This window comes from Odocoileus virginianus, unplaced genomic scaffold, assembly GCF_023699985.2.
Source record: "Odocoileus virginianus isolate 20LAN1187 ecotype Illinois unplaced genomic scaffold, Ovbor_1.2 Unplaced_Contig_32, whole genome shotgun sequence".
NCBI lineage: Eukaryota > Metazoa > Chordata > Mammalia > Artiodactyla > Cervidae > Odocoileus > Odocoileus virginianus.
In genome coordinates this window covers 115,349-141,720 of record NW_027224349.1, presented here as the reverse complement: position 1 = coordinate 141,720, position 26,372 = coordinate 115,349, and the positions used below count along the sequence as shown (strand labels likewise).

Below are 26,372 nucleotides of genomic sequence, written 5' to 3'. Positions count from 1 at the left end.
AGGGACTCTCAAGTGTCTACCCCAACACCACAGTTCAAAAGCATCAAATCTTCAGTGCTCAGCCTTCTTCACAGTCCAACTCTCACATGACCACTGGAAAAACGATAGCCTTGACTAGATGGACTTTGTTGGCAAAGTAATGTCTCTGCTTTTCAATACGCTGTCTAGGTTGGTCATAACTTTCTTTCCAAGGAGTAAGCATCTTTAAATTTCATGGCTGCAGTCACCATCCACAGTGCTTTTGGAGCCCAGAAAAATAAAGTCAGCCACTGTTTCCATTGTTTCTCCATCTATTTGCCATGAAGTGATGGGACTGGATGCCATGATCTTAGTTTTCTGAATGTTGAGTTTTAAGCTAACTTTTTCACTCTCCTCTTTCACTTTCATCAAGAGGCTCTTTAGTTTTTCTTCACTTTCTGCCATAAAGGTGGTGTCATCTGCATATCTGAGGTTATTGATATTTCTCCCAGCAATCTTGATTCCATTTTGTGCTTCTTCCAGCCCAGCGTTTTCATATGTTGTACTCTGCATATAAATTAAATAAGCAGGGTGACAATATACAGCCTTGACGTACTCCTTTTCCTATTTGGAACCAGTCTGTTGTTCCACGTCCAGTTCTAACTGTTGCTTCCTGACCTGCATACAGGTTTCTCAAGAGGCAGGTCAGATGGTCTGATATTCCCATCTCTTTCAGAATTTTCCACAGTTTATTGTGATTCACACAGTCACAGACTTTGTCATTTTAACAGGTCTTCATTATTAATGCAGAAAATCTAGATATGTTGGAAATGTTTTTATAAGTACTTGGAACATGTGAATTATTACTTCCTCAAAAACAAGTATGACAGGAGAGACAAAGAGTCTATTTTGAATCTCAATTATTCTGTTCTCTCAAAACCCCTAAAGTTAATATTAAGATTGTAAATGTTTCCAAAGTCAGTCCTTTTGATATTATAAAAGAAAGCCTACAGCAGTCATATCACAATTTAGGATTAAGCAATATACCACATGCCTTTAGTAAGCTTTGTTACAGTCAAAATTCTACTTCTCAAATTCTGTGGTTATATATATATTTAGTGCAAAAACAAGTATTTCAAAAAGAAGATTTCCTCTGGGAAATACAAAGACATCATATAAAGATGAGTTGTTACAATCCATAATCATCTTTCACATTAACTTAACCCTGTCATATACTTATCAAGTAATGAGCATTTTGAATCTACAGATTTATCGCTCATGATTTTACATTCTTATCTTCACTTCTAACAGAGCTCATGAGTTACCATAAGTACATGAAAATTATTCACTGTAAGTCGCACCAAAAACTTACAGTTCTTTGTTGTAAGTCTTATATTGGATTTCACCTACATTTGTCTGGACTAGCTAAAATGACTATATGTGTACAACTGCAAGGGATGATTTTAAAACATCCATTTTTCCATCTTCATAAGACAAAGTACAGTAAATTATTCTATTTGGTGTAACTTATTTCTAAACACATCTCACTAAAAACTGTTTAAGTCCTGCTGCTAGCTTCTATAACCATTTATATTCTTCCCGTTTGTAACTGACCATAAATAAGTTCATTAATCCAATGCCAGCAACAGTTTTGTTAAAAGAAAGGAAGGGAGGGAGGCAGAAAGGAAGCAAGAAAAGAGGGAGGGAAAAAAGAAAATCCTTTTTTGTTTGTTTAAGCACCGAGTATGTTTTAAATTATATAGTCTTGAACATGAAGCCTCCTTACAAAACTAAATGAATGATTAAGAAAAACTAAATAAAAATGAACACATTTTATTTCCCTTGTCAACAAAATTTTAAAATTTAAATGATCTCTAAGATCTTTTCTACTTCTAAAGTTCAGATTTTTCCAATGTGTGAAAAGGATTTTCAGGCAATTTACAGACCTTAAAATTGTCCCAATTCACTATCAATCTCAAACAGGATTCAAAATAAAAGATAAGTGAATTATGTTTCATTCATCTAGAAATCTTTTTTAAGAGATATATTCTTAGGTAAGAAATATAGTTCATTTTTTAAAAGTGTTGTAACATCTATAAATTATCCAGAAGTTTACACAGCAAACTTCAGAACATGAAAAAATTAATTCACCAAAAAGCCAAGAAGTAAGATAAATTATTATGTAGGCAAGTCATACAACTGAAAGCTGAATGTTTCTTCACCTTTGTGAAACCATAACAAATACTGGTCAATGTATATTTAACAACTCTGTAGTAAATATTCAGAATGACCTATAGGACATGATTGCAAACACTAGTGGTATACTCATTTATCTTTCTTTGAATTCTTATAGTACTTAAAAATTTAAAAAGGACAAAACCAAAAAAGCTTCCTATTGTTCACAGTTTATAAAAGCTTATATATTACTATCACAGTTAATCCTCAACACTGAAGAGGTATCATTCCTACTGAGGAACATGGATAATTTATAATCAAGTTAGCAAATATGCTGACTGAAGGGGATGATGGCCAAATGATTTGAATCTACGAAGGAAACCATGCTACTAATGAGATGAGAGTTTACTAACACTAAAACATTTTATGTGCTGGTCATTTATATGTGCGTACATATACACACAGAGGGAAAAGATCTGATGTAAGTCAACTTACCAGTGAAATGCATTGTAATAGAAGTAAACCAAACCAAGGCCATATAAAAATGCTGCATTCTGTTAAAAAAAAAAATCATTTAAAAGCTTTTATGTTTACTGTTCATGTTATTAAGAAATATAGAACATAAGATTCTCATCAGTTCTAAAAATTCTATCCTGTATTACAGAATAATGAGAAAAAGCAACGAGTTTATGAACCAACAGGTAATGCAGAAGCAAAAAACTTGGAAGAAATGTTTTGATTCTTTTCATTAAGCTCACAGTGAAAACAATATTTTCAACTCCTAAAAACACCTCTGAAACCAGAAATTTGTTCCAAATAGTCACAGCAATCCAGAGAATGAAGACAAAATTGAAGGAATCACATTACCTGATTTCAAACTACACTACAATGCTGTACTAACAAACAACAGTATGGTAATAGGTGCTATAAAAATAACAGCACAGAGACTGAAAGAACAAAGTAAAGAATACAGAATTAAATCCACATACTACGGTCAACTAATTTTTCAGAAGGGAGCAAAGGATACCTAGCTGCAAAGGGATAGGCTCTTTATCTCTTTAAAAATGATGTTGGGGAAATGGATAAACCCATGCAAACTACTAAAACTGGACTCTTATCTTATACTTGGAGAAGGGAACAGCAATACACTCTAGTATTCTTGCTACGGAATTCCATGGACAGAGGACCCTGGTGAGCTATGGTCCATGGCACTGCAGAGTTGGAAGCGGCTGAGAGGCTAACAAACACTACTCACAAAAGAGTAACTCAAAATGGATTAAGACTTAACATACAAAGGCTTATACTATAAACCTTCCTTGAAGAAAATACAGGGAAGAAGCTCCCTAACTTGGGTCCAATCAGTTTCTTGTACACAGCACAACAGCAAAATAAAAAATCAACAAATAGAACTAGATGAAACATAAAAACTTCTACCAAAAGAAACAATTAAAAACATGAAAAATTCTACAGATTGGAAGAAATTTTCCAAATGTTGTAACATTCAAGATTCATGGAAAGAGCTTAAAATATAAAAATTACAAAAAACTGATGTTAACCCTTACAGATGATGTTGAGAAGTTTAAGGCTTCAGTGTAGGAAATAACTGCCAATGAAATGGAAATAGCAAGAGAAATAGAATCAGAAGTGGAGCCGGAAGAGGTACTGAATCATTCTAATTTATAAGAAAACTTTAACAGATGAGAGGTTGCTCTTTACAGATGAACAATGGAAACTCTTTCTTGAAATGGAATAAAGTCCTAATGAAAATGCTGTGAAGACTACTGAAATAATAAAAAAGGATTTAGAATATTACATAAACAGCTGTTAAAGCAGAAGCAGAGTCAGTCTAAGTAGCAAACTGACTACAAATTTGAAACTTCTAGTGTGGGTAAAACAATGCCATCAAACACCATTTGTACTACTGAAAAACTACTTTTGAAATAAGTCAGTCAACGTTGCAAACTTCACTGTGGAATTAAGAAACAGCCATACCAATCCTAATCTTCAGCAACCATCACACTGATCAGTTAGGAGACATCAACATCAAGAAAACACATTCCATCAACAAAAAGACTGTCAGTCACTGAAGGCTTATATCTTTTTTTAACTTTTACTTGACTTTTACTTTTTGCTATGTTGTAGAATTTACTTATTTCTAAGAATTTTGTAGACGTATACTTGATTTACAATATAATCATTTTTAAATAAAGGTGTGTACTTTTTCTTAATTTATTTTTGACTGCGCTAAGTGTCTTGCTACATGGGCTTTCTCCAATTGTGGCCAGTCAGGGCTACTCCAGGTGTAGTAGGAGGGCTTCTCATTGCTATGGCTTCTTTTGATGCAGAACACGGGCTCTAGAGAGCAGAGGCCAATAGTTTTGCACACAAGCTTAGCTGACCCTCCACATGTGGGATCTTCCTGGACCAGGGATCAAATAAATGTTCCCTGCACTGGTTTCCTGCAGACCTTTAATCACTGGACCTCCAGGGACATACTTGTACATTTTTTTCCAAGATATGTTACTGCACACTCAGTAAAACTATAGTACAGTGTAAATATAACTTTTTTTAAGCACACATACACAAAAAACTAGTATGACTCACTTTAATGCAATATTCGATTGACAGTAGTCATTTGGGTTTTATCCTCATCCATCAGAGGGCAGACGTAAAGAAAACCAGAATCACAGAAAACTAACCAAACTCATCACTTGGATAACAGCCTTGTATAACTCAACAAAACTGAGTCTTGCCATGTAGGGCCATCCCATGATGGGCGAGTCACAGTGGAGATCTGACAAAATGTGCTTGACTGGAGAAGGGAATGGCAAACCACTTCAGCATTCTTGTCTTGTGAACTTCAGAATCAGTATGAAATGGCAAAAAGATAGGACACTGAAAGATGAACTTTTCAGGTCATTAGGTGCCCAATATACTCCTGGAGAAGAGTTGAGAAATAGCTTCAGAAGGAATGAAGAAGCTGAGCCAAAGCAAAAACAATGCCCAGTTGTGGATGTGCCTAGTGGTAAAAGTAAAGTCCAATACTGCAAGGAACAATATTGCATAGGAAACTGGTATATTAGATCCATGAGTCAAGGTAAATTGGAAATTGTCAAACAGGAGATGGCACGAGTGAACATTGACATTTTAGGAACTGATGAACTAAAATGGACTGGAATGGGTGAATTAAAATCAGAAGGCCATTATGTCTACTACTGTGAGCAATCCCTTATAAGAAATGGAGCAGCCTTCATAGTAAACAAGAGTCCAAAATGCAGTACTTGGGTGCAATCTCAAAGACAAAAGAATGCTCTCAGTTCATTTGTAAGACTAATCATCAATATCACAGTAATCTAAGTCTTTGCCCAACCATTGATGCCAAAGAAGCTGAAGTTGAACAGTCCTATAAAGACCTACAAGACCTTCTAGAACACCAAAAAAGATGTCCTTATCATCACAGGGGACTGGATGCAGAAGCAGGAACTCAAGAGATACCTGGAGTAACAGGCAAGCTTGGCATTGGAATACAAAATGAAGCAGGGAAAAAGCTAACAGAGTTTTGCCAAAAGAACACAGTCATAGCAAACACCCTCTATCAAGAACATGAGCGACAACTCTACATATGGACATCACCAGATGTTCAATACTGAAATCAGTTTGATTATATTCTTTGCAGCCAAAGATGGAGAAGTTCTATACAGTCAGAAAAAAAGGAAAACAAACCAGGAGCTGACTGTGGCTCATATCATGAACTCCTGATTGCAAAATTCATGGATGAAACTGGAGCCCATTATACAGAGCGAAGGAAGCCAGAAAGATAAAGACCATTACAGTATACTAACACATATATATGGACTTTAGAAAGATGGTAACGATAACCCTATATGCAAAACAGAAAAAGAGACTCAGATGTATAGAACAGACTTGTGGACTCTGGGAGACGGCGAGGGTGGGATGTTTCAAGTGAACAGCATTGAAACATGTATATTATCTAGGGTGAAACAGATCACCAGCCCAGGTTGAGTACATGAGACAAGTGCTCGGGCCTGGTGCACTGGGAAGACCCAGAGGGATCGGGTGGAGAGGGAGGTGGGAGGGGGGACTGGGATGGGGAATACATGTAAATCCATGCCTAATTCATTTCAATGTATAACAAAAACTACTGTAATGATGTAAAGTAATTAGCCTCCAACTAATAAAAAAAAAACAAAACAAAAAAAAAAAACAAAAAAAGAAAAACACAGGCATAATGCTCTCTGTCAAAATCACAGCAAACCCTTTTCAATCTGTCTCCCAGAGTAATGGAATTTAAAACAAAAACAAACAAGGAATAAAATTAAGTGCTTTTGTACAGGAAAAAACAAAATGAAAACATGACCCACAGAACAGGAGAAAATATTTGTAAACACTTGTGACTAACAAGGGACTGACCTCCTAAATTTAAAAATATCTCATGTCTTAATATTATCAAAACAAACCCAATCAAAAAATGGGAAGATCTAAATAGACATTTTCCAAAGAAGATACAAAGAAGAGTAAGAAACACATGAAAACCGAATTAGTTTTATCACTAACTACATTGTTGTTTTCATTCGGTTGCTAAGTTATGTCCAACTCTTTTCTGACCCCATAAATCACACAATGCCAGGCTTCCCTGTCTTTCACTATTTCCCAGAGTTTGCTCAACCTCATGTCCATTGAGTCAGTGATGCCACTCAACCATCTCACCCTCTGTTGCCCCATTTTCCTCCGAAGGCCCACTTGGCTTTCTAAGGCCCAAGTGACTTCACACTCCAGGATGTCTGGCTCTAAGTGAGTGACCACATCATCATGGTTATCCAGATCATTAAGACCTTTTTGTACACTTTTGCATATTCTTGCCACCTCTTCTTAATTTCTTCTGCTTCTGTTAGGTTCTTGCCATTTCTGTCATTAGAAAAATGCAAATAAATCAAAAGTACAAGGAGATACCACTTCACATTAGTCAAATGGACAGCAATCAAAATTAGCAAATGTTGAAGAGTATGTGGAAAAAATGGAACCCTTCTACCCTACCAGTGGGAATGTTAATTGGTAAAGCCACTATGGGGAGCAGTATGGCAGTTCCTTAAAAAGCTAAAATAGAGCCACCATATGACCCTGCAATCCCACTCCTGGGAGTTTATCCTGAGAAAAACATGATCCAAAGGATACATGCACCCTAACGTTGCACTGCTCACAATACTCAAAAAATGAAAACAACCTAAATGTCCACCAACAGAGGAATGTGGCATAAATATCAGCCATAAGAAAGAATGAAATAATGCCATTTGCAGCATAGATGGACTTAGAGAGTGTCACAATGAGTGATGAAGTCAAAGAGAACACTCAGACAGAAAAAGGAATACCATATAATATGGGAATTCAGGGGGCAGGAGGGAAATGATACACATGAACTTATTTACAAGACACAGTCCCACCAACAGAGAATGAACTTAAGGTTATCATGAGGGAAGGGTGGAGAGTTTGGAATTGACATGGACAGGATTTAAGCCAGAGCACCACTTGCGATTAAGCCCACATGCCACATTTAAAGATCTAAACAATATAAGAATGATTCCACATACCCCAACTAAGACCCAAGGCAGCCCACTTAATTAATAAATAAAAAATAAATGAATCAATAAAACTAGTTACTTTTTTTAGTTGATAAAAAACTAATTTTTAGTTGGTAAAAGAAAAAATAAAAAGAATAACCAACAAGGTCCTACTGTACAGAACATGGAACACCGCTGAATATTTAATAATAACCTAAATGGGAAAAAATCTGAAAAAGAACGGATAAAGGTATATCATTTTGTTTTACATCTAAAACCATAACAACACTGTTAATCAACTATACCCAATATGAAGTTAAATGTTTAAAAATAAGATCAAGCAACATATTTCTTAAGGAAAAAGAGAACAATGCCAAGGTTATTTGTTAGCTTCTCAAAGAAAAGGAAAAATAATCATGCATTTGTGAATAGATATACTGGATGCAGCAGTATTCAAACTGCACTTTGTAAACACAGTTACAGGTTTTGCATTTATGACTGCAGGGGTAACAAGTTTTACAAGCTTATTTATTTAAAAAAAAAGTCCATGGCAGAAACAAGTATAGCCAATTAAAGTTACAATTTATTTTCAGGTCCACAAAAAAACTTCGGCCAAACTCCATAATCAACAAGTCTTGAATTTCAACTCTTTAAAATACATATAATGGTGGCAAGTGAATCTTATCAAGTGTCTGCTGAAATGTAGTTACTGAAGGAAAGTTACATGGCTCAAAATAGCCTGGAGTTAAAACTCCCCTCTAGGTCCTCCTCACCATTCTATGCAAAACAAAGAACTCTCTCACCAGGAAGAAAAAAATGGACATTAAGGTTGATTATGCCCAGCTCCCAGCTGGTCCAGCCTCTGGCCTATCTCCAAAATTCCTTGCCCCAGCCATTTAAGAGATAACTACTCTGAACAACCTTGGAGAAGAACAGGCCCCCTTAAGACAGTAACTTTCCACATACATGCCTATATATACTTACTCTTTTCTTGGATAAGTGCAGCAGCTCGCTAATCTGACTGCTGCCCCTTCTCGCCTCATTAAAGGTGATCTGTTCCTGTAAAGTGCTGGTCTTGTTCTTTTTTCTGAACCTCGCCTTCTCTAACTGCCTTACCTTACAGTTACAATGAACATAAAGACTTCTTTTAAAAGACTAAAATAATATGTATTGGAATAAGATTTGCACACTTCATTTGCAAGGGTAACATAATGTTATAATTAAATGATCTCCAGAAAAACAGAACCTCATACAGTATGTGTGAGGTCTAAGCAGAACTCCAGGGGTAGGGGGTGGAGGTTGTTGTCCATTCACTCAGGCATGATTCTTTGCAACCCAATGGTCTGCAGCAACACAGGCTTCCCTGTCCTATCTCCTCAGATTTTTGTCCATTGAGTCAGTGATGACATCCAACTATCTCATCCTGTACCATCCCCTTCTCTTTCTGCCTTCAGTCTTTCTCAATAGGGTTAGGGTGAGGTAAACTAACTGATCAGTGAGTATTTCAACTGGTCATTTTTCTTTACATAGTGATACAAAGCTTCATTCCTTAAGGATCTGGGTCATTACTAGTATACTTTGGTCTGGATAAGGTTGTTTCAGTTTTCCAGTGTCCTAAAATTATATGGCACAGTTGTACTAAGAGATGTCCTCAAGAATTTCCTGTATGGACATTATGCAATGATCTACTTTGTGGCCATTATGAAATAGTATTTCAACTTCCCCTTCCTGCTTGCCAGAATAAATCAGCAAAGCCAGAAGAGAAACTCCTTTGTCTGCTGATATACTGTGACGTATATAATGTGTCCAAATTACAGACAAGCACTCTTAACTTTCAGTTTAATGTAATCACTGGTGACATGTCTACGAGTGACAGCAATCTGTCTTCTGAAACTAACACATCATCTCTTTCCAAGGGAAGCATGGAGTCATGGGGAAAGGAGGCTAAAACTGATAGGTCACTGAGAGTAATAGTAAATGGTGCTGAGGAGATATCATCATGATGTCAACGCGAGTTTTTCTCAACTTCAATCCCAATTAGCAAATAACCCAGACAAAACAACCCTGTAAAAATCACAGAATATGGGGCTAAGACTGAACAGCATTCTTGGAACTGAAACATAAGAGAATGCCTAAGGAGGGTGAGAGGGACACGTTTATTCAGACTACTGTCTGTCTCCCAAGTGAGGACATCAACATTGCAAGAAGGATCTACTAGGTCTACAGTGTCTACAGTACGAAAAGGAGAGTCCAATATGGATATTCAGCTTCCCCAGCCTTGTAAAGTGACACATAGAGCAACCCAGTGAAGTTTTATGGGGATTGCAGGAAGACCATGCACTGCTTAACCACTTGGGATTACAATGTAACTGAAGCATAGGGTCTACTAGCACTCCCATCATGGGAGACCAAGTTTCCCTTGCAGAAGTGGCAAATACAGAGCCCAGACAGTGACTCTTGATTCTGTAGAGCCACTGCAATGGCACATCTGAAGAATGAACTCAGTGGACAATTCTGCGTGAAATTGGACCCCAAACAATTAGCCTTACCACGTTTGAATCCTTTTTATTTTCTACTCTGGCAACCCATGGTTAGTTCACTGAAAGGTTTTTCCATCCTAGAGCACAAAACAATCAGCAAACCCAATCACACAATCTGGGAAGTTGCACAGTACACCCACCAATAGTACTTACAACAGTATTTTAACAAAGATTGACTGAGCAGTACTATAAAGAGTTGCTGTTGGCCCCAACTGATCAGGGAACCTACTGCAAAGTTCTATCAGATTTAAGTCCGTACTCAACGAGGCATACAAGCCTAGTCTGAGCAAAGAAGTTTACTCATAAGTGCCACATACTGTTCTGTACAGCTCTAGTCTCATCTAATTGTAAAGTCTAAACACAGTATCTAGGGTCCTACAGGCCCACTTACAATGGCACCTGAGCACAGAGCCCCCAGCAAAGCCCATCGAGGTAACCAATACAGCAGTCTTATCTGGCCAAGAAGTTGGTGAGCAACTCTGCCATGTTAAGAGTACCCAGGCATCAAGATCTAACAGCCAAGGAAACCATTCTACAACCCTGATCAGGCAAGGAAGCAAACTGCAGACCCAACCAGAAACTGAGCATAGGAACATGTCCCATGATATCAGTAAGTCTACAAAAGACTCAATGCAACTAAGGTGCCAACTCTAAAGCTAATCATAGACAGAAAACCAAATGAGCACACTCATAACCAATTCCTATTTAGACAGGGACTGACCTCCTGATCTCAGAGGTACATAATAGCTGAATAGGAGATAAAAAAACCAACCAACCCTCCCTGCCTTATTGCAAGTCTCACTTGCCCAAGAAGACTATAAACTGACCTGAATTAAACCCAACTTGAGATAATACACGAAAGGTTGTCTCTGCCCAAGAAAACCTGAGAAGTCCAAAAAATGAGATCACAATTCAAATATGCAAATACTACTAGCAAGGTATAGCAACTATGAAGAATCAGACAAAACTCACATCACCAAAGAAGACTATTTAAACCTCAATAATTGATCACAGAAAAACAGACTGTCAACTGTATGACAAAGATCAGAAGTTTCTTATAGAAGAAACTTTTATTAAACTGAAATAACACACAGTAAGACAACAAAATGAAACACAGAAAACAATAAAGAACAAAATGAAACACTCAACAAAGAGACAGACATATGTATGTATCTATGGCTGATTCATGTTGACAATGGCAGAAAGCAACACAATACTGTAAAGCTATTATACTCCACTTGCAAACATAAATTTCCGAAAACAATAAAGGATCACACAAGCACAGAAAAAATTAATTTCAAGCTTTCACAGGTAATTTTAAAATTCAAAAGAGTATACTTAACATATTGTTAAATGACTCCTTTTTCCCTTAACAATCCATTTTGATTAGTTTCAGATGACATAAAGTGCTGTTCACAATTTGTACAATAAATGTATAATTTTTTTAAAAAAATACTAATTATTTTAAGGGTCTTTTAGTGACGAAGTCAATGAATGAACTAAAGAATTAAAAACAGAATTTCAAGATCAGACACAACCAAGCAGAACAGAGAATCAGTTAACCACCGGGATGGGGAATACATGTAAATCCATGACTAATTCATTTCAAGGTATGAGAAAAACCACTGCAATGTTGTAAAGTAATTAGCCTCCAACTAATAAAAATAAATGAAAAAAAAGAAAAAAGAGAATCAGTTAACCAGAAGAGAGTCATTTGAAATTATCAGGTGGCAGGAGCAAAAAAAAAATGGGTAAATGAAAAAAACACAATAGGACTTAATAGACATCATCAAAAGGAAACTATATACACATTTTCTGAATCCCAGAAATGGAAGACAAAGGGAGGGTAAAGTACATGTAAAGGAAACATGGCTGAAACCTTCCATATCTTGGGAGAGAAATGAATATTGAAATTGCTAAGTCCCAAAAGGCTTCCCTGGGGGTTTAGATGATAAAGAAACTGTCTGCAATGCAGGAGACCTGGATGAAGAAGAAATCCTAGACAAAGCAATGACTACCTACTCTCATATTCTTGCCTGGATATTCTTGCTCCTGGACACAGGAGCCTGGAGGACTACAGTTCATGTCCTGACAAAGAGACAGATAAAACCAAGCGACAAAATACTTTAAGTAAGTTAGCTCAAAACAATCATACCAACACATGTTATAATTGTTAAAGTCAAAGATAACAAGAATTTCGAAAGCACCATGAGAAAAGTGACGCATCTTACCCTAGACTATAAGCGGATGTACCATCAAAACCTTGGCAGATAAGAAAAGAATGGGATAATATAAACAATACAGTGAAAGAAAACCAAAAATAATATTCCCAAGAACTCCCCTGTTGGTCCAGCAGTTAAAGATTCCATCTTCCAATTCAGAGGACTTGAGATAAGACTTCTCACCTGCGGTAAGTGTAGGTCGGCTTTGGGAAGCATCACTGTGAACAAAGCTACTGGAGGTGATGGAATTCCAGTTGAGCTATTTCAAATCCTAAAAGATGATGCTGTGAAAGTGCTGCACTCAATATGCCAGCAAATTTAGAAAACTCAGCAGTGGCCAGAGGACTGCAAAAGGTCAGTTTTCATTCCAATCCCAAAGAAAGTCAAAGCCAAAGAATGTTCAAACCACTACACGACTGCGCTCATCTCACACAATAACAAAGTAGTGCTCAAAATTCTCCAAGCCAGGCTTTAACAATACATGAACTATGAACTTCCAGGCCTTCAAGTTGGATTTAGAAAAGGCAGAGGAACCAGGGATCAAATTGCCAACCTCCACTGGATCATAGAAAAATAAGAAAGTTCCAGAAAAACATCTACTTCTTTTTTATTGATTGGGCCAAAACCTTTGACTGTATGGATCAAAATAAACTGTAGAAAATTTTTCAAGAGTTGGGAATACCATATACCACATCACCTTACCTGCCTCCTGAGAAATCTGTAAGCAGGTAAAGAAGCAACCGTTAGAATTGGACACGGAACAACACACTGGTTCCAAATCTGGAAAGGAGTACATCAAGGCTGCATGTTGTTACCTTGTTTATTTAACTTTTGTGCAGAGTATATCATGTGAAATTCCCAGCTGCATGAAGCACAAGCTGGAATCAAGATGGCTGGGTGAAATTGCAATCATCTCAGATAACACCACCCTTATGGCAGAAAGTGAAGAAAAACTAAAGGGCCTCTTGATGAAAGTGAAAGAGGAGAGTGAAAAAGTTGGCTTAAAGCTCAACATTCAGAAAACTAAGATCATGGCATCCAGTCCCATCACTTCATGGCAAATAGATGGAGAAACAATGGAAACAGTGAGAGACTTTATTTTGGGGGGCTCCAAAATCACTGCAGATGGTGACTGCAGTCATGAAATTAAAAGACGCCTGATCCTTGGAAGAAAAGCTATGACCAATCCAAACAGCATGTTAAAAAGTAGAGACTTTCCTTTGCCAACAAAAGTCCGTCCAGTCAAAGCTACGGTTTTTCCAGGAGTCATGTGTGGGTGTGAGAGTTGTACTATAAAGAAAGCTGAGCGCCAAAGAATTGATACTTTTGAACTATGGTGTTGGAGAAGACTCTTGAGAGTCCCCTGGACTGCAAGGAGATCCAACCAGTCCATCCTAAAGGAAATCAGTCCTGAACATTCATTGGAAGGACTGATGAAGCTGAAGCTCCAATACTTTGGCCACCTGATGCAAACAGCTGACTCACTGGAAAAGAGCCAGATGCTGGGAAAGATTAAAGTTGGCAGAAGGGGATGACAGAGGATGAGATGGTTGGATGGCATCACCGACTCGATGGACATGAGTTTGAGTAAGATCTGGCCGTTGGTGATGGACAGGGAGGCCTGGCATGTGGCAGTCCATGGTGTCACGGAGAGTCGGACATGTCTGAACAACTGAACTGAGCTGAACCATACACAGCTACTGAGGATATAAATTTGTATAATCATTATGGTAAATAGCATGGAAGATCCTGAAAAAAATTAAAAATACAACTACTACATGATCAACATTTCAGTTTTGGATATAGTTAATTAAAAACCAAAGTCATTAGCTGAAAAAAATATCTACCTCACAAGGTTTCATTATATACCATTATTTATAATAGCCAAGGCATGGAAACAACCTAAGTATCCATGGATGGATGAAGAGAATGTGATACATAAACACAGATAAACAGAATACTGTTTATCCTGATAAACAGGATACAGAAAAGAAGAAAACTCCAATTTGCTACAAAATAAATGATCTTGAGGGTACTATGGTAAGCGAAACAATTCAGAAATAAGACACATTAATATCTCACATGTGGAATTCTTAAAAAAGCAAACTCACAGAACAAATTGGTGATTGCAGAGAAGAACGGGAAGTAACTGAATGAAGGTAAACAAAAAGTTAAAAATAATAGTAATAAGTAAATCAAGGGAATGTAATGCCTGTAACCAATACTGTGCCATATACTTGAATATCACTGAGAGATTATATTTTCTTATAGAAAAAAACTTTAGCTATATGAGCTGATGGATGTTAGCCAAATTTATTTAGGTTATCATTATACTCTACATATACATATGTACACACATACACACATATACATATATATACTATTTGTGTATATGTGAAATTCATTAAGTCATTATGATGTACACCATATATTTTATAAATGTTATGCATCTATTCTATTAATAACAAAATGCTCTCCTTCCATGGTGGAAACTGTCCAATGTCATCAATTTATCATCAGAGAACTTGCTGATCTCTTGGAAAATGGTGCCACATGGGGAATTCACTTTGCTGCTCACAAGTTGGACATTCAGTGGCCATAGGCAGAGCAGTTTTGGTGAATGAAATCCATGTTGCTGAGACCAGTGCATAGCCTATATCCTTGCCACTATATTCAAATTACTCATTAGCCCAATGAGTGATGACACAGTGGACTAGGAAAAGAGGCTGACAGCTACTTATATAGCCAGTCATTATATCCATTATTAAAATGATTCTCAGCTGAGGTGACCCTTTGCTGAGTACTTTACATGAAACACAGATACCTATGTTTTCTCCTTCATTCAGAGAAGCTAAAATATGTTTTCTCTTCCCCAAATCTGAGCAATTTTCAATCTAATTCCTTCCATGTCCCTGACCATCTAATCAAAACCACTGGACACACATAACCAAACAGTATGTAATTATACAACTGACTGTTACTTCTTCCAAGGGAAGTGAACCATCAGGTACACTGGAAGGATTATGATAAAGGTATTCCGTGAATAACAAAACCTTCACAGCAGTCTATGCCATCATTGTCCAGTTACTATATCAATATATCATATGCTAATAAGTTTCCTTATCAAATAAAGTCTAAACAGAATTTCAGCCACGATCTTCTTAAGTTACAGTTACTGTTACACTTTGATTCTTTTCTGGAAGTCAGCTAGAGACAGGAATGCTCTGTGGTGGCATCACAGTCCCAGTATACTTATTTTTAATGAGAATATAATGACTTGCACAGTTTTAAAAAGAATCTGTTTGGGACTTCCCAGACTCCAGTCCAGTGGTGTGGGACAGTCTACTGGTTGAAACTTCACCTTCAAATGCAGAGGGTGTGGGTCTGATCCTTGATCAGCAAGCTAAGATCACAGACAAAAAACTGAAACTTAAAACAGAAGCAAAACATAACAAATTCAATAAAAACTTAAAAAATGAAAAAGACTCTCTCTTCCTTAAAAATGACCCTATTGAAAACACAGATTATAATACTAAACTTCTGAGTTAAATGTTTGTGAATAACATGTGCACTGAAATTACATAATCCAAGAGACTGGAACTATGAAGCCACTGCTTATAAAACCCTCTGGAAAAACTGGCCTGAACCTAGCTAATCAGGTTGCATAGGTTACCAGACTAGTAAGGAAGGTCACTTACTGGAAAGCTCAGAAACCTTAGGATATTTTGAGAACATTAGAAAAAGGAATTCAATCAAATCGCTACATATAAGGCAAAATTATGCTTTTGAGTTTCTATCTTGATTTCCTTGAATATGAGGGACTTTTAAAAGTCTAATCTGAGATTTCTTATGAAAAGTCCCAGGAAACAAATTCAAAAGACATTTGTGACCAATAAAGCATTTGTGCCACCCCTATGTAAGTAATCAGGCAAAATTTAATGAAACTACTAATTTTATAAACAAATTGTACTGACTGATTTCCTCATAAAGTAGATGGTGGGAAAAAATGTTGAAATGAAAAAAATGTTTCCATTGAAACGTAAACATTGAAAAAATGTTTACAATGGAAAACTATACAGCATTCGTTTTGGATTCAGTCTTGCATGTTTGCCACTCCTTGACATATAGTGAATTCCTCCAATAATTGGCATATTTTTTCTGTTCAGTCTTCAAGTCATGTTTGACTGCTTGCATCCTGACAGACTACAGCACTAGTGGCTCCTCTGTCTTCCACTATCTCCAAGAGTTTGCAACAAACTCACATCCATAAAATTGGTGGTATCATCCAAACACCTCCTTCTCTGTCACCCTTTTTCCTTTTGGTTCCAATCTGTCCCAGTTCTTTTCTAGTTCTTCTCTAGGTTTTTTTCTAGTGAGGTGGCTCTTCACATCAGGTGGCCAAATTACTGGAGCTTCAGCTTTAGCATCAGTCCTTTCAATGACTATTCAGGCTTGATTTCCTTTAAGACTGACTGGTTTGATCTCCTTGCTGTTCAGGGACTCTACATACAATCTTCTCCAACACCACAGTTTGAAAGCATTAATTCTTTGGTTCTCAGCTTTCTTTATGGTCCGACTCTCACATCCATACAACACTAGTGGGAAAACCACAGCTTTCACTATAAGCACTTTTGTCAGCAAACTGATGTCTCTGTTTTGTAATATGCTAAGTTTGTCATAGCTTTTCTTCCAAGGAGCAAGTGTCCTTTTAATTTACTGACTCCTGTCACAATCGACAGCGATTTTGGAACCCAAGAAAATAAAATCTGCCAGTTTCCACTTTTTTGCCATCTACTTGCCATGAAGTGATAGGACCAATGCCTATCTCAGTATGTTTCCAAATTTTCTCCATTCTGACATGGAATAATGCAGTTAAAACTGCATTTTACCCAGATCTCTGAGAGCCCAGCCCAGTTCAGTTCAGTTGCTCAGTCGTGTCTGACTCTTTGTGACCCCATGAACCACAGCATGCCAGGCCTCCCTGTCCATCACCAACTCCTGGAGTTTACTCAAACTCATGTCCATCGAGTCAGTGATGCCATCCAGCCATCTCATCCTCTGTCACCCCCTTCTCCTCCCGCCCCCAATCCCTCTCAGCACCAGGGTCTTTTCCAATGAGTCAACTCATGAGTATTGCAGCTTCAGCTTCAGCATCAGTCCTTCCAGTGAATATTCAGGACTGATCTTCTTTAGGATAAACTGTCCAGTCCAAGGGACTCTCAAGAGTCTTCTCCAACACTGCAGTTCAAAAGCATCAATTCTTCAGTGCTCAGCTTTCTTTATAGTCCAACTCTCACATCCATACATGACCACTGGAAAAACCATAGCCTTGACTAGTCAGACCTTTGTTGGCAAAGTAATGTCTCTGCTTTTTAATATGCTATCTAGGTTGGTCATAACTTTCCTTTCAAGGAGTAAGCGTCTTTTGATTTCATGGCTGCAATCACAATCTGCAGTGATCTTGGAGCCCCCCAAAAAATAAAGTCTGAAGCTGTTTCCACTTTTTCCCCATCTATTTCCCATAATAGCTAGGCAACATCAAATAAATTTCAAAGAAATTACCATAACATAAATGAACAAGCTTTGTGCTTATTGCAGACTCTGTCATAAACTCTGTCATCACAACTCCAACTAGTAGTTCTATGTATTGTTTCTGTTGTCAATACTCTACTGTCTTTGAGTCTAGCATTTTTAAATCTTGATTAACTGTCCTCTGGCATCAGCATCTACATTTTTAACATTTACTCTTTGTGTTTGTTATTTTCACAAAAGGTACCCCTCCTTAAATGCTTATTGCCTAGCACTATACAATGTTATTTCTACTATCTGACTCAACAGATGATTCAGCTTCTCCTAAATGTACAAAAGGCTATAGAACAAAAAATGAACTTATGTGTTGTTCTAAGAAAGATGTCTCTTCAGATCATTAAACAACAGTGCAAACAAGGTTTACTCAGATTCCTGAAACTGTTCCTAGGCACATTTGCCCAATTCCTTCTAACATCCTCAGTAAAAACACTAACTGGGCATAGCAAAAGTGCCTCATCCTGTGTATATGAATGCCTATAATACCTAATTGAGGTTTCCCATCTTCCACTATTACCAGGTGATACCTAATCAATCTTAAATAAAGGATGGCTTAGCCTAAAGAGACTTGTTATTTCCTAAAGTAATTTTTCATATGCTGACCTTCACAGGGCTCCTTGGCTATAAATTGCTACTTGTTCAGCTGTAATTATAATTGAGCCCAATTTTTTATTGAGTTCAGTTCAGTTCAGTCGTTCAGTTGGATCCATCTCTTTGTGACCCCATGAACTGCAGAACGCAGGCTTCCCTGTCCATCACCAACTCCCACAGTTTACCCAAACCCATGTCCATCAAGTCAGTGATGCCATTCACCTTCTCATCCTCTGTTGTCCCCTTCTCCTCCTGCCCTCAATCTTTCCCAGCATCAGGGTCTTTTCCAAGAAGTCAGTTCTTTGCATCATGTGGCCAAAGTACTGGAGTTTCAGCTTCAGCATCAGTCCTTCCAATGAATATTCAGAACTGATTTCCTTTAGGATGGACTGGTTGGATCTCCTTGCAGTCCAAGGGGATCTCAACAATCCTCTCCAACACCACAGCTCAAAAGCATCATTTCAGCCTTTCCCTAATAGCAGTAGCATTTAATAGTATTCCCTCTTTAATTCCTACCCTCCTTTGTCAAAAAACAAGAAAAACAGACGGCACGGTAATTCCCTTCCTTGATTGATGATACCCAAGCATGAAAATGAAAAAGGCTATTTGATCATTCTGACATCCCCTTCAAAGGAATTGTTATTTTTATCCCCTACGGGAAAATTTCTCCTTTAGAAAAAATACCTCTAAGGCATTCCAGAATGAAGTTGTGGGTACCAAAAAGAAAAATGTTCCTACTGGGTCACTACTTAACAGTCAGTGGTGCCATTTTCATTTCCACTTTACCTGCTGGACAACATACCTATTATAAAAAACACCACCAATTCAGAGCATTATAAATTTCCTGGTGAAGCAAATGGTGATGCTCGGAGATCACTATAAATTGTTACTGTACTGACAGGAGAAGGGTTTTGGAGTACTCAGCCACTGAAATGTGGAGCTCCTGCTCGAAAGTGACAAAAAGAGAGAAAAAAAATCTTTTCTCAAGGGACTGAGCATGCAAAAGACATTTCGACTCTTCTATCAGGATCATGAGGAGCATGTCACTGAAATTTATAACCTCTGGGGTCCTTTGTTGTACTTCTTTTCCAGTGAAATTCCTCAGTTTATAGCAACACTAAGTGGATTACCATGAAATTAAAGGTATTCTGTAACTACACAGATGTCACTTTATAGACTACCCAGTGCAAATCTTATCCTGGTACATTTCTCTCTTAATGTGGACAAAATGATGACACTTACATAATGGAAGCAGTGTACTGTAATAAATCTAGCACTCAGTAGCTGCCATGAACATGTCACAGAATGGTACCATATCAGGAACTTAAAAGTTACTGTTCCTGGTACACTGGGCACTGGGAAATCATAGATGAAAGCCCAAGGTGCTGATTCTGTGCAGAACTCTATTAAATATATCATGAGTCCTGTTGAACAATGATAGATGTGGTTGGGAAGAGTCTCTCCTATATTCCCTTTCCATTAAGAATACCAATGGATGTGCAGTAGGAAGGCCAAAAGAGAGAAAAGACAGAAAAAAAAAAAAAGAAAAATAACTAACTGCCAGAAACTTCTGAAATTTCATACAAAACTTCAACCAGTAAGTCAGTAAGTTCAACTAAAACTCGTATCAGAATAAAGGAAGAGAGATTCAGACACAGTTTGTAGTAGAAAATGCTGAAGATCAAGGACAAGGAGAAAATGCTAGAAACAGTAAGAAAAAAAAAAATCTCCTATAAAACAAAACAAAAATCCAATAATTAGATTAAAAGTTGATTTCTCCTCACATACCATGATGGTCAAAGGCAATGCTCAAAGAATACACCTGTCAATCAAGAATCTTCCACCTCAGCAGAGCTTTTAACTACGAAGGCTTGGTTAGTGTTAGTCACCCAGTCATGTCCCACTCTTTGTGACCCAGGGACTGTAGTCCACCAGGGCCCTCTATTCATGGGATTCCCCAGACAAGAATATTGGAGTAATTGCCATGTTCTTCTCCAAGGCATCTTTGCAACCCAGGGATCAAAGCTGGGCCTCCTGCACTGCAGGCAGATCCTTTACCATCTGAGCCATTAGGGAATACCTACAGAGCTTTTAACTATGCAGGCTAAATAAATATAAGAGAGAGAAAGAATTCACTGTAAACATACTCATCTTACAACAAATGTTACAAAAAGTTCTAAAGAAATTTTCTAGGCTTACGTAAGTGACAATGTTAAAACCTTTGATTGTGTCAATCACAACAAATTGTGGAAAATTCTTAAAGAAATGGGACTAGCAGGCCACCTTACCTGCCTCCTGCAAAACCTGTATGTACATTAAGAAGCCACAATTAGAACCAGGCATGGAATAATGAACTGGTTCTAAATTGGGAAACTAGTATGTCAAGACTGTATACTGTCACCCTGTTTATTTAAATCTAAAAGTGAAAAAGGAACTAAACAGCCTCTTGATGAAGGTGACAGAGGACAGTGAAAAAGCTGGCTTAAAACTCAACAGGCAAACAAACATCATGGTATCTGGTTCCATCACTTCACAGCAAATAGATGGGGAAACAATGCACAGACTGATAGACTTTATTGTCTTGAACTACAAAATGGTGCAGATGGTGACCAATGGTTGCAGCTATGAAATTAAAAGATGCTTGCTCCTTAGAAGAAAAGTTATGTCAAAACTAAGAGTGTATTAAACAGTAGAGACATTACTTTGCTGACAAAGGTCCAGCTAGTCAAAGCTATGGTTCTTTCAGTACTCACGTACAGATGTGAGAGTTGTACCAGAAATAAGACTGAGCACAGAATAAATGATGTTCTAAACTGAAGTGCTGGAGAAGCCTCTGTAGAGACCCATGAACAGCAAGGAGATCAACCCAGTCAATCCTAAAGAAAATCAACCCTGAATATTCACTCCAAGGACAGATGCTAAAGCCCCAATACTCTGGCCACCTGACAGGAAGAGCCAATTCATTAGAAAAGACCCTGATGCTGGGGAAGACTGAAATCAGAAGAGGACAACAGAGGACAAGGTGGTTGATGGCATCACCAGTTCGATGCACATGAGTTTGAGCAAGTTCCAGGATATTGTGAAGGACGGAGGGCTTGGTGTGCTACAGTCCATGGGGCTGGAAAGAGTCTGACACAACTAAGTGACTGAACAACAACAAAATGCATGTATTAGTTTTTCAAAGACAAAAAAGGATGTAACTGTCTATAGGTATACAGGTATGGGACACAGCAAATTGCAATTTTTTCCTCATTATGTCTAACTGATTTAAAACCTATGTAAGCACTCTTCATATAACTGTATTATTAAGTCAAAAATATACAGTATTAAGTTATTCTTAATGACAGAACAAATGAATTAAGTGGACTACAGACAAGACTCTAGATGGTAACTCAAATATACAAGAGAAAAATAGAGAAACAAAAATGGGAACTTAAAAGGCTAAAATACAAAAGCTGAACACACATTTTTACAGCTCAACAAATCACATAAATTAATATTATAACTATGTACTATTATATAACTTTCACATAACACAAGTAACTGTTGAAGCTGTAACAAATAAAAGAACAGGGTACAAAAGCTCTGTAAGAGTGCTGTTTCTTTATCTCACAGGAACTAAAGTAATATAAATTCATATAAATTCAAATAAATTTATTAATGAGCCCATGTCAAGTGATAGTGCAAACACTGAGAAAGTAACACACTAATGAAAAGTATAAATAAGTTAGGCTATATTTTTAAAATCTGCTTCATGCAGTAAAGCAAGAATAGAACAAAAAGAATGGCTAATGGCTCAATGATAAAGAATCCACCTGCCAATGCAGGACATGCAGGTTTGATAGATCCCATAAACCACTAAGTGTGCATCACAACTACTAAGTCTGTGCTCTAGAGCCCTGGAGCTGCAGCTACTGAGTACATGAGCCCTAGAGCCTATGCTTAGCAACAAAAGAAGGCACCACAATAAGAACCCCATGTGCCACAAAAAAGAGTAGCCCCTGCTTGCTGCAACTAGGGAAAGCCTATAAAAAACCAAATATTTAGCACAGTCAAAATAAATTAAAGAATAAATTTTAATTTTAAAAAAAGTAATAATAAACTACTTAATAGTTTAAGTACAATGGCAGATGTATAAAACAGTTACATTAAACAAAACTGGATTAAATAATCAGAATGCACAAATTATCAGACTTGATAAAATTAAAAGATCCAACCATATACTGTCTTTATGAGGCATTGTTTAGATTAAAAAATATAGACTCTATAAACAGAAAATGTGAAAAACAAAACATCATGAAAACAATAATTAAAAGTTATGGAATGGCTATACTAATTTAAACAAAATTCTTCAAAATCAAAAGAAAGTTAATAGAAATAATGGAGGACATAAAAGAATTAATCTCCGTATTTTAAATCCGAAAGTTGTTAAGATGGTAAATCCTAAATGTTCTCAAGACAAAAAGAAATGGTAATCATGGCTACATGATGGAAATGTTGGCTAATGCTACAGTGTTGAATGCTTTGCTATAAAGGCATCACACCAACACACCATATCTTAGACAAACGGCATTACAGCACTTTAAAGTTTAAAACTTTTGTCAATTTTACCTCCTAAAATTTTATGTCAGTTATGTCTCCAAATATACAGCAACTCTAAAAGACCCATGTGCTGAACAAAATATGACACAAAACCTATAAAAACAACCCCGAAATAAGCAAATCAGCAGCAGCTGGAGTCTTCAATCTCATTCAACACAGACAGAACAATAGGGAAGAAGATGAAGAAAATAGATAACTCAAAATTTATAACCCACCAAACTTAACAAATATTTAAAGACTACTTCAAATAAAGACTGAATATACATATCCCTCTCATGCACTTATTCCCCAAAGTAGAATAAATGGTATGCTGCAAGTGAAATCTGAGTAAAAACAAGAGTTGAAATAATATAAATATAAAAATAATATAAAACATATTCTTTGATGGTTTTTAAATACTAGAAAAATGTAGAATTTAAACTATATGTTCCTGAATAATTAATAAATCAAACTATGATTAAAAGAAATAGGATGTAAAGTGTGGTGTTACTCAGTGATGCTTAGTCACTCAGTCGTGTCCAACTCTTTGTAACCCCATGGACTGTAGCACACCAGGCTCCTCTGTTCATGGGATTTCCCAAGCAAGAATACTGGAGTGGGTTGCATGCCCTCCTCCAGGGGATCTTCCTAACTCAGGGATCAAACCTAGATCTCCCGCACAGAAGGCAGATTCTTTACTGTCTGAGTCAGCAAGGAAGCCCATGAATACTGGAGTAAAGTATGGAACCAACACAGAAACAATCCTAAATATAAGCGAAAGTCTAGAAATAAACCAAACATTTTCAGGCAAGAAACCTGTGACTATGCTATCAAGACCACTGTTGAGGAAACAATTTTCTTTCTAAAAAATACTGCTGTTAGGACAACCACATTAAGTTGAAACCTTACTTCATACCGTACAAAAATAAATTAATTTAAAATAATCAAGAAGCTAAAAGTAGGAGAGAAAACCTTTTTTGGATTTAGCTTTGAAAGAAAAAATGAAGAAAAATCTTTGTAACTTGCATGGTATTAAACATGTTGGAGAAGCAAAAAGGAGAAAAATAATACATGGGAATTCATTACTAAAAACTTTTGTGCCTCAAAGAGGCACATGTTTTATTAAACATGAAAAAATAACGGAGAATGAGAAAAACCTCAGCAATTCAACTGGATATAGAAATAACACTGCAACTTAATTTTAAGGAGCAAAGAATCTAAACAGATTTAAACAACAAACAGAACGATTTTCAAATATTACTAGTCATTAGGGTAATGAAAACAAAAACTAAAGTGAGAAACCATTTTATACCCACTAGGATGGTGGAATTTAGAGAAGACAGAACAAGTACTGGCAAGAATAACAAAATGAGTTCTTCCTACACTGACTATCAGAATGTAACATGGTATAATCAGTCTAAGTCAACATATCATCAAAAAGTTAAAAGCACAGCTAATTCAAGTCTGAGGTATGTTTCCAAAAAGAATGAAAATATGTATTCAAAGAAATGGATATGAATGTTTACAGCAGTGTGATTCATTATAACATAGGAGGAAAGATAGCAGATGGCCATCAACAGACAATGAAAGAAACAAAATGAGCATCGATAAATTGTAAGTTATAGTCCTAAAAAGGAATGAAATACTAATGACATGCGCAACCATGAAGATAAACCTTGAAAACATCTTTTTCTAAAAGTCATTCCAGACTAGACAAACATATAGAATACAAAGTAAATTAATAATTTCTTTGGACAGGGATCATGGGGTTTGGGAGAGAGAATAAATTGTCTCATTTTTGAATGCTAAAAATATTTTAAACATTCTAAAATTCATTGTGGTAAAGGATACACAAACTTTGTGAATATATTAAAAATCACTAAACTGTACCCTTCACATGGGAGTTTTACAGTAGATGAATCCTACTTCTTTAATACTATCATCAAAAATAGAATAATAGTGAATTTAAATAAACTTATGTAAATGTTTTCAGATTAAATAAAGCTTCATATTTAACTATTTCTTTCTACTCCAAGTGCTTTCAAAAAACCAGTAACACTTTTACTGGCTTAGGATCAACATGGGAGTTTTCAAAGTCTTTGGGTAATCTAAAATTTCCCTTCCAGGCAACAAAACACTCTTTATAAATAATCCCCATTGTAACTGTATGATATTATAGGTTATAACCTATTATAAGATATATCTGCTTTGTGACACAGAATAATGACACAAATGATTCTTAGCTTTAACAGCCTGATTCAGTAATCTTCAGAATCACCACCATCAACCCTTCAATTATTTCTAGTTACAAACTTTAAGCTCGATACTTTAAATTTGTTTATTAAAGTGTCAAGTAGAATGTCTTTTTAATTAGTCAGAAATGTAGTTACTAAGAACACTACCCTCACACAAAACAGCTGGCACAAAATAATACCATTATGTCTTTTTAATTAGTCAAAAATGTAGTTACTAAGAACACTACCCTCACACAAAACAGCTGGCACAAAATAATACCATTCTCTCTTACCACATTTCCTACTTAAAATTAGTATAGTTAATACTTTGCCCCAAAATAAGAAAACAAAATTGGCATTCAAATGTGTACAAACCTTCCAGTAGTCAGATTGCAAACTGTAGTATCTCTGATATGCAGATAATGCTGAAAAAGGAAAAATACTTATTAGTCAAATTACATCCTATTCAAAAATTTGTAACAGACATTTTAATATAAACTGCCCATCAGTCCTGCCTCTCAGCAAAACAGGGACTATTAAACACAGTAAATCTTTAAAGTTCATGCCCTACCAACTTAATCATCTACAGAAATAAACTGTAATAGAAAAAATAACCTACAGGAGATCAGGTATATAAACAATCATCAAATCGGATCCTTGCACTTAAATGTAAAAATCTACTATTTGAAGCTCCATCTCTTTAGAAAAAAATTATTTACATATTTATTTATTTATTGTTGTGGTGGCTCTTCATTTCTGCATGAGCTTCTCTCTAGCTTAGAAGGCAGGGGCTACTCTCTAGTTGCTGTGTGTGGGTTTCTCATTCCAGTGGCTTCTCTTGCTGTGGAGCAGGGGCTATAGAGCTCATGGGCTTCATTAGATGCAGTTCCCAGGCTGCAGTGCACAGGC

General features: G+C 36.6%; 1 protein-coding gene across 1 annotated transcript in view; it reads right to left on the bottom strand.

Annotated features, from left to right (window-relative positions):
• The window catches only part of LOC110132250 (lysine-specific demethylase 6A-like), a 156,186-nt gene that overhangs the window by 87,554 nt on the left and 42,260 nt on the right, over positions 1-26,372 (bottom strand). Inside the window, exons 4-5 of the mRNA XM_020885462.2 lie at positions 25,839-25,888; positions 2,629-2,687 (exon numbers count right to left, since the gene is read on the bottom strand). Of these exons, the coding sequence (XP_020741121.2) occupies positions 2,629-2,687; positions 25,839-25,888 (109 nt within the window). The remainder of the gene's footprint in view (positions 1-2,628; positions 2,688-25,838; positions 25,889-26,372) is intronic.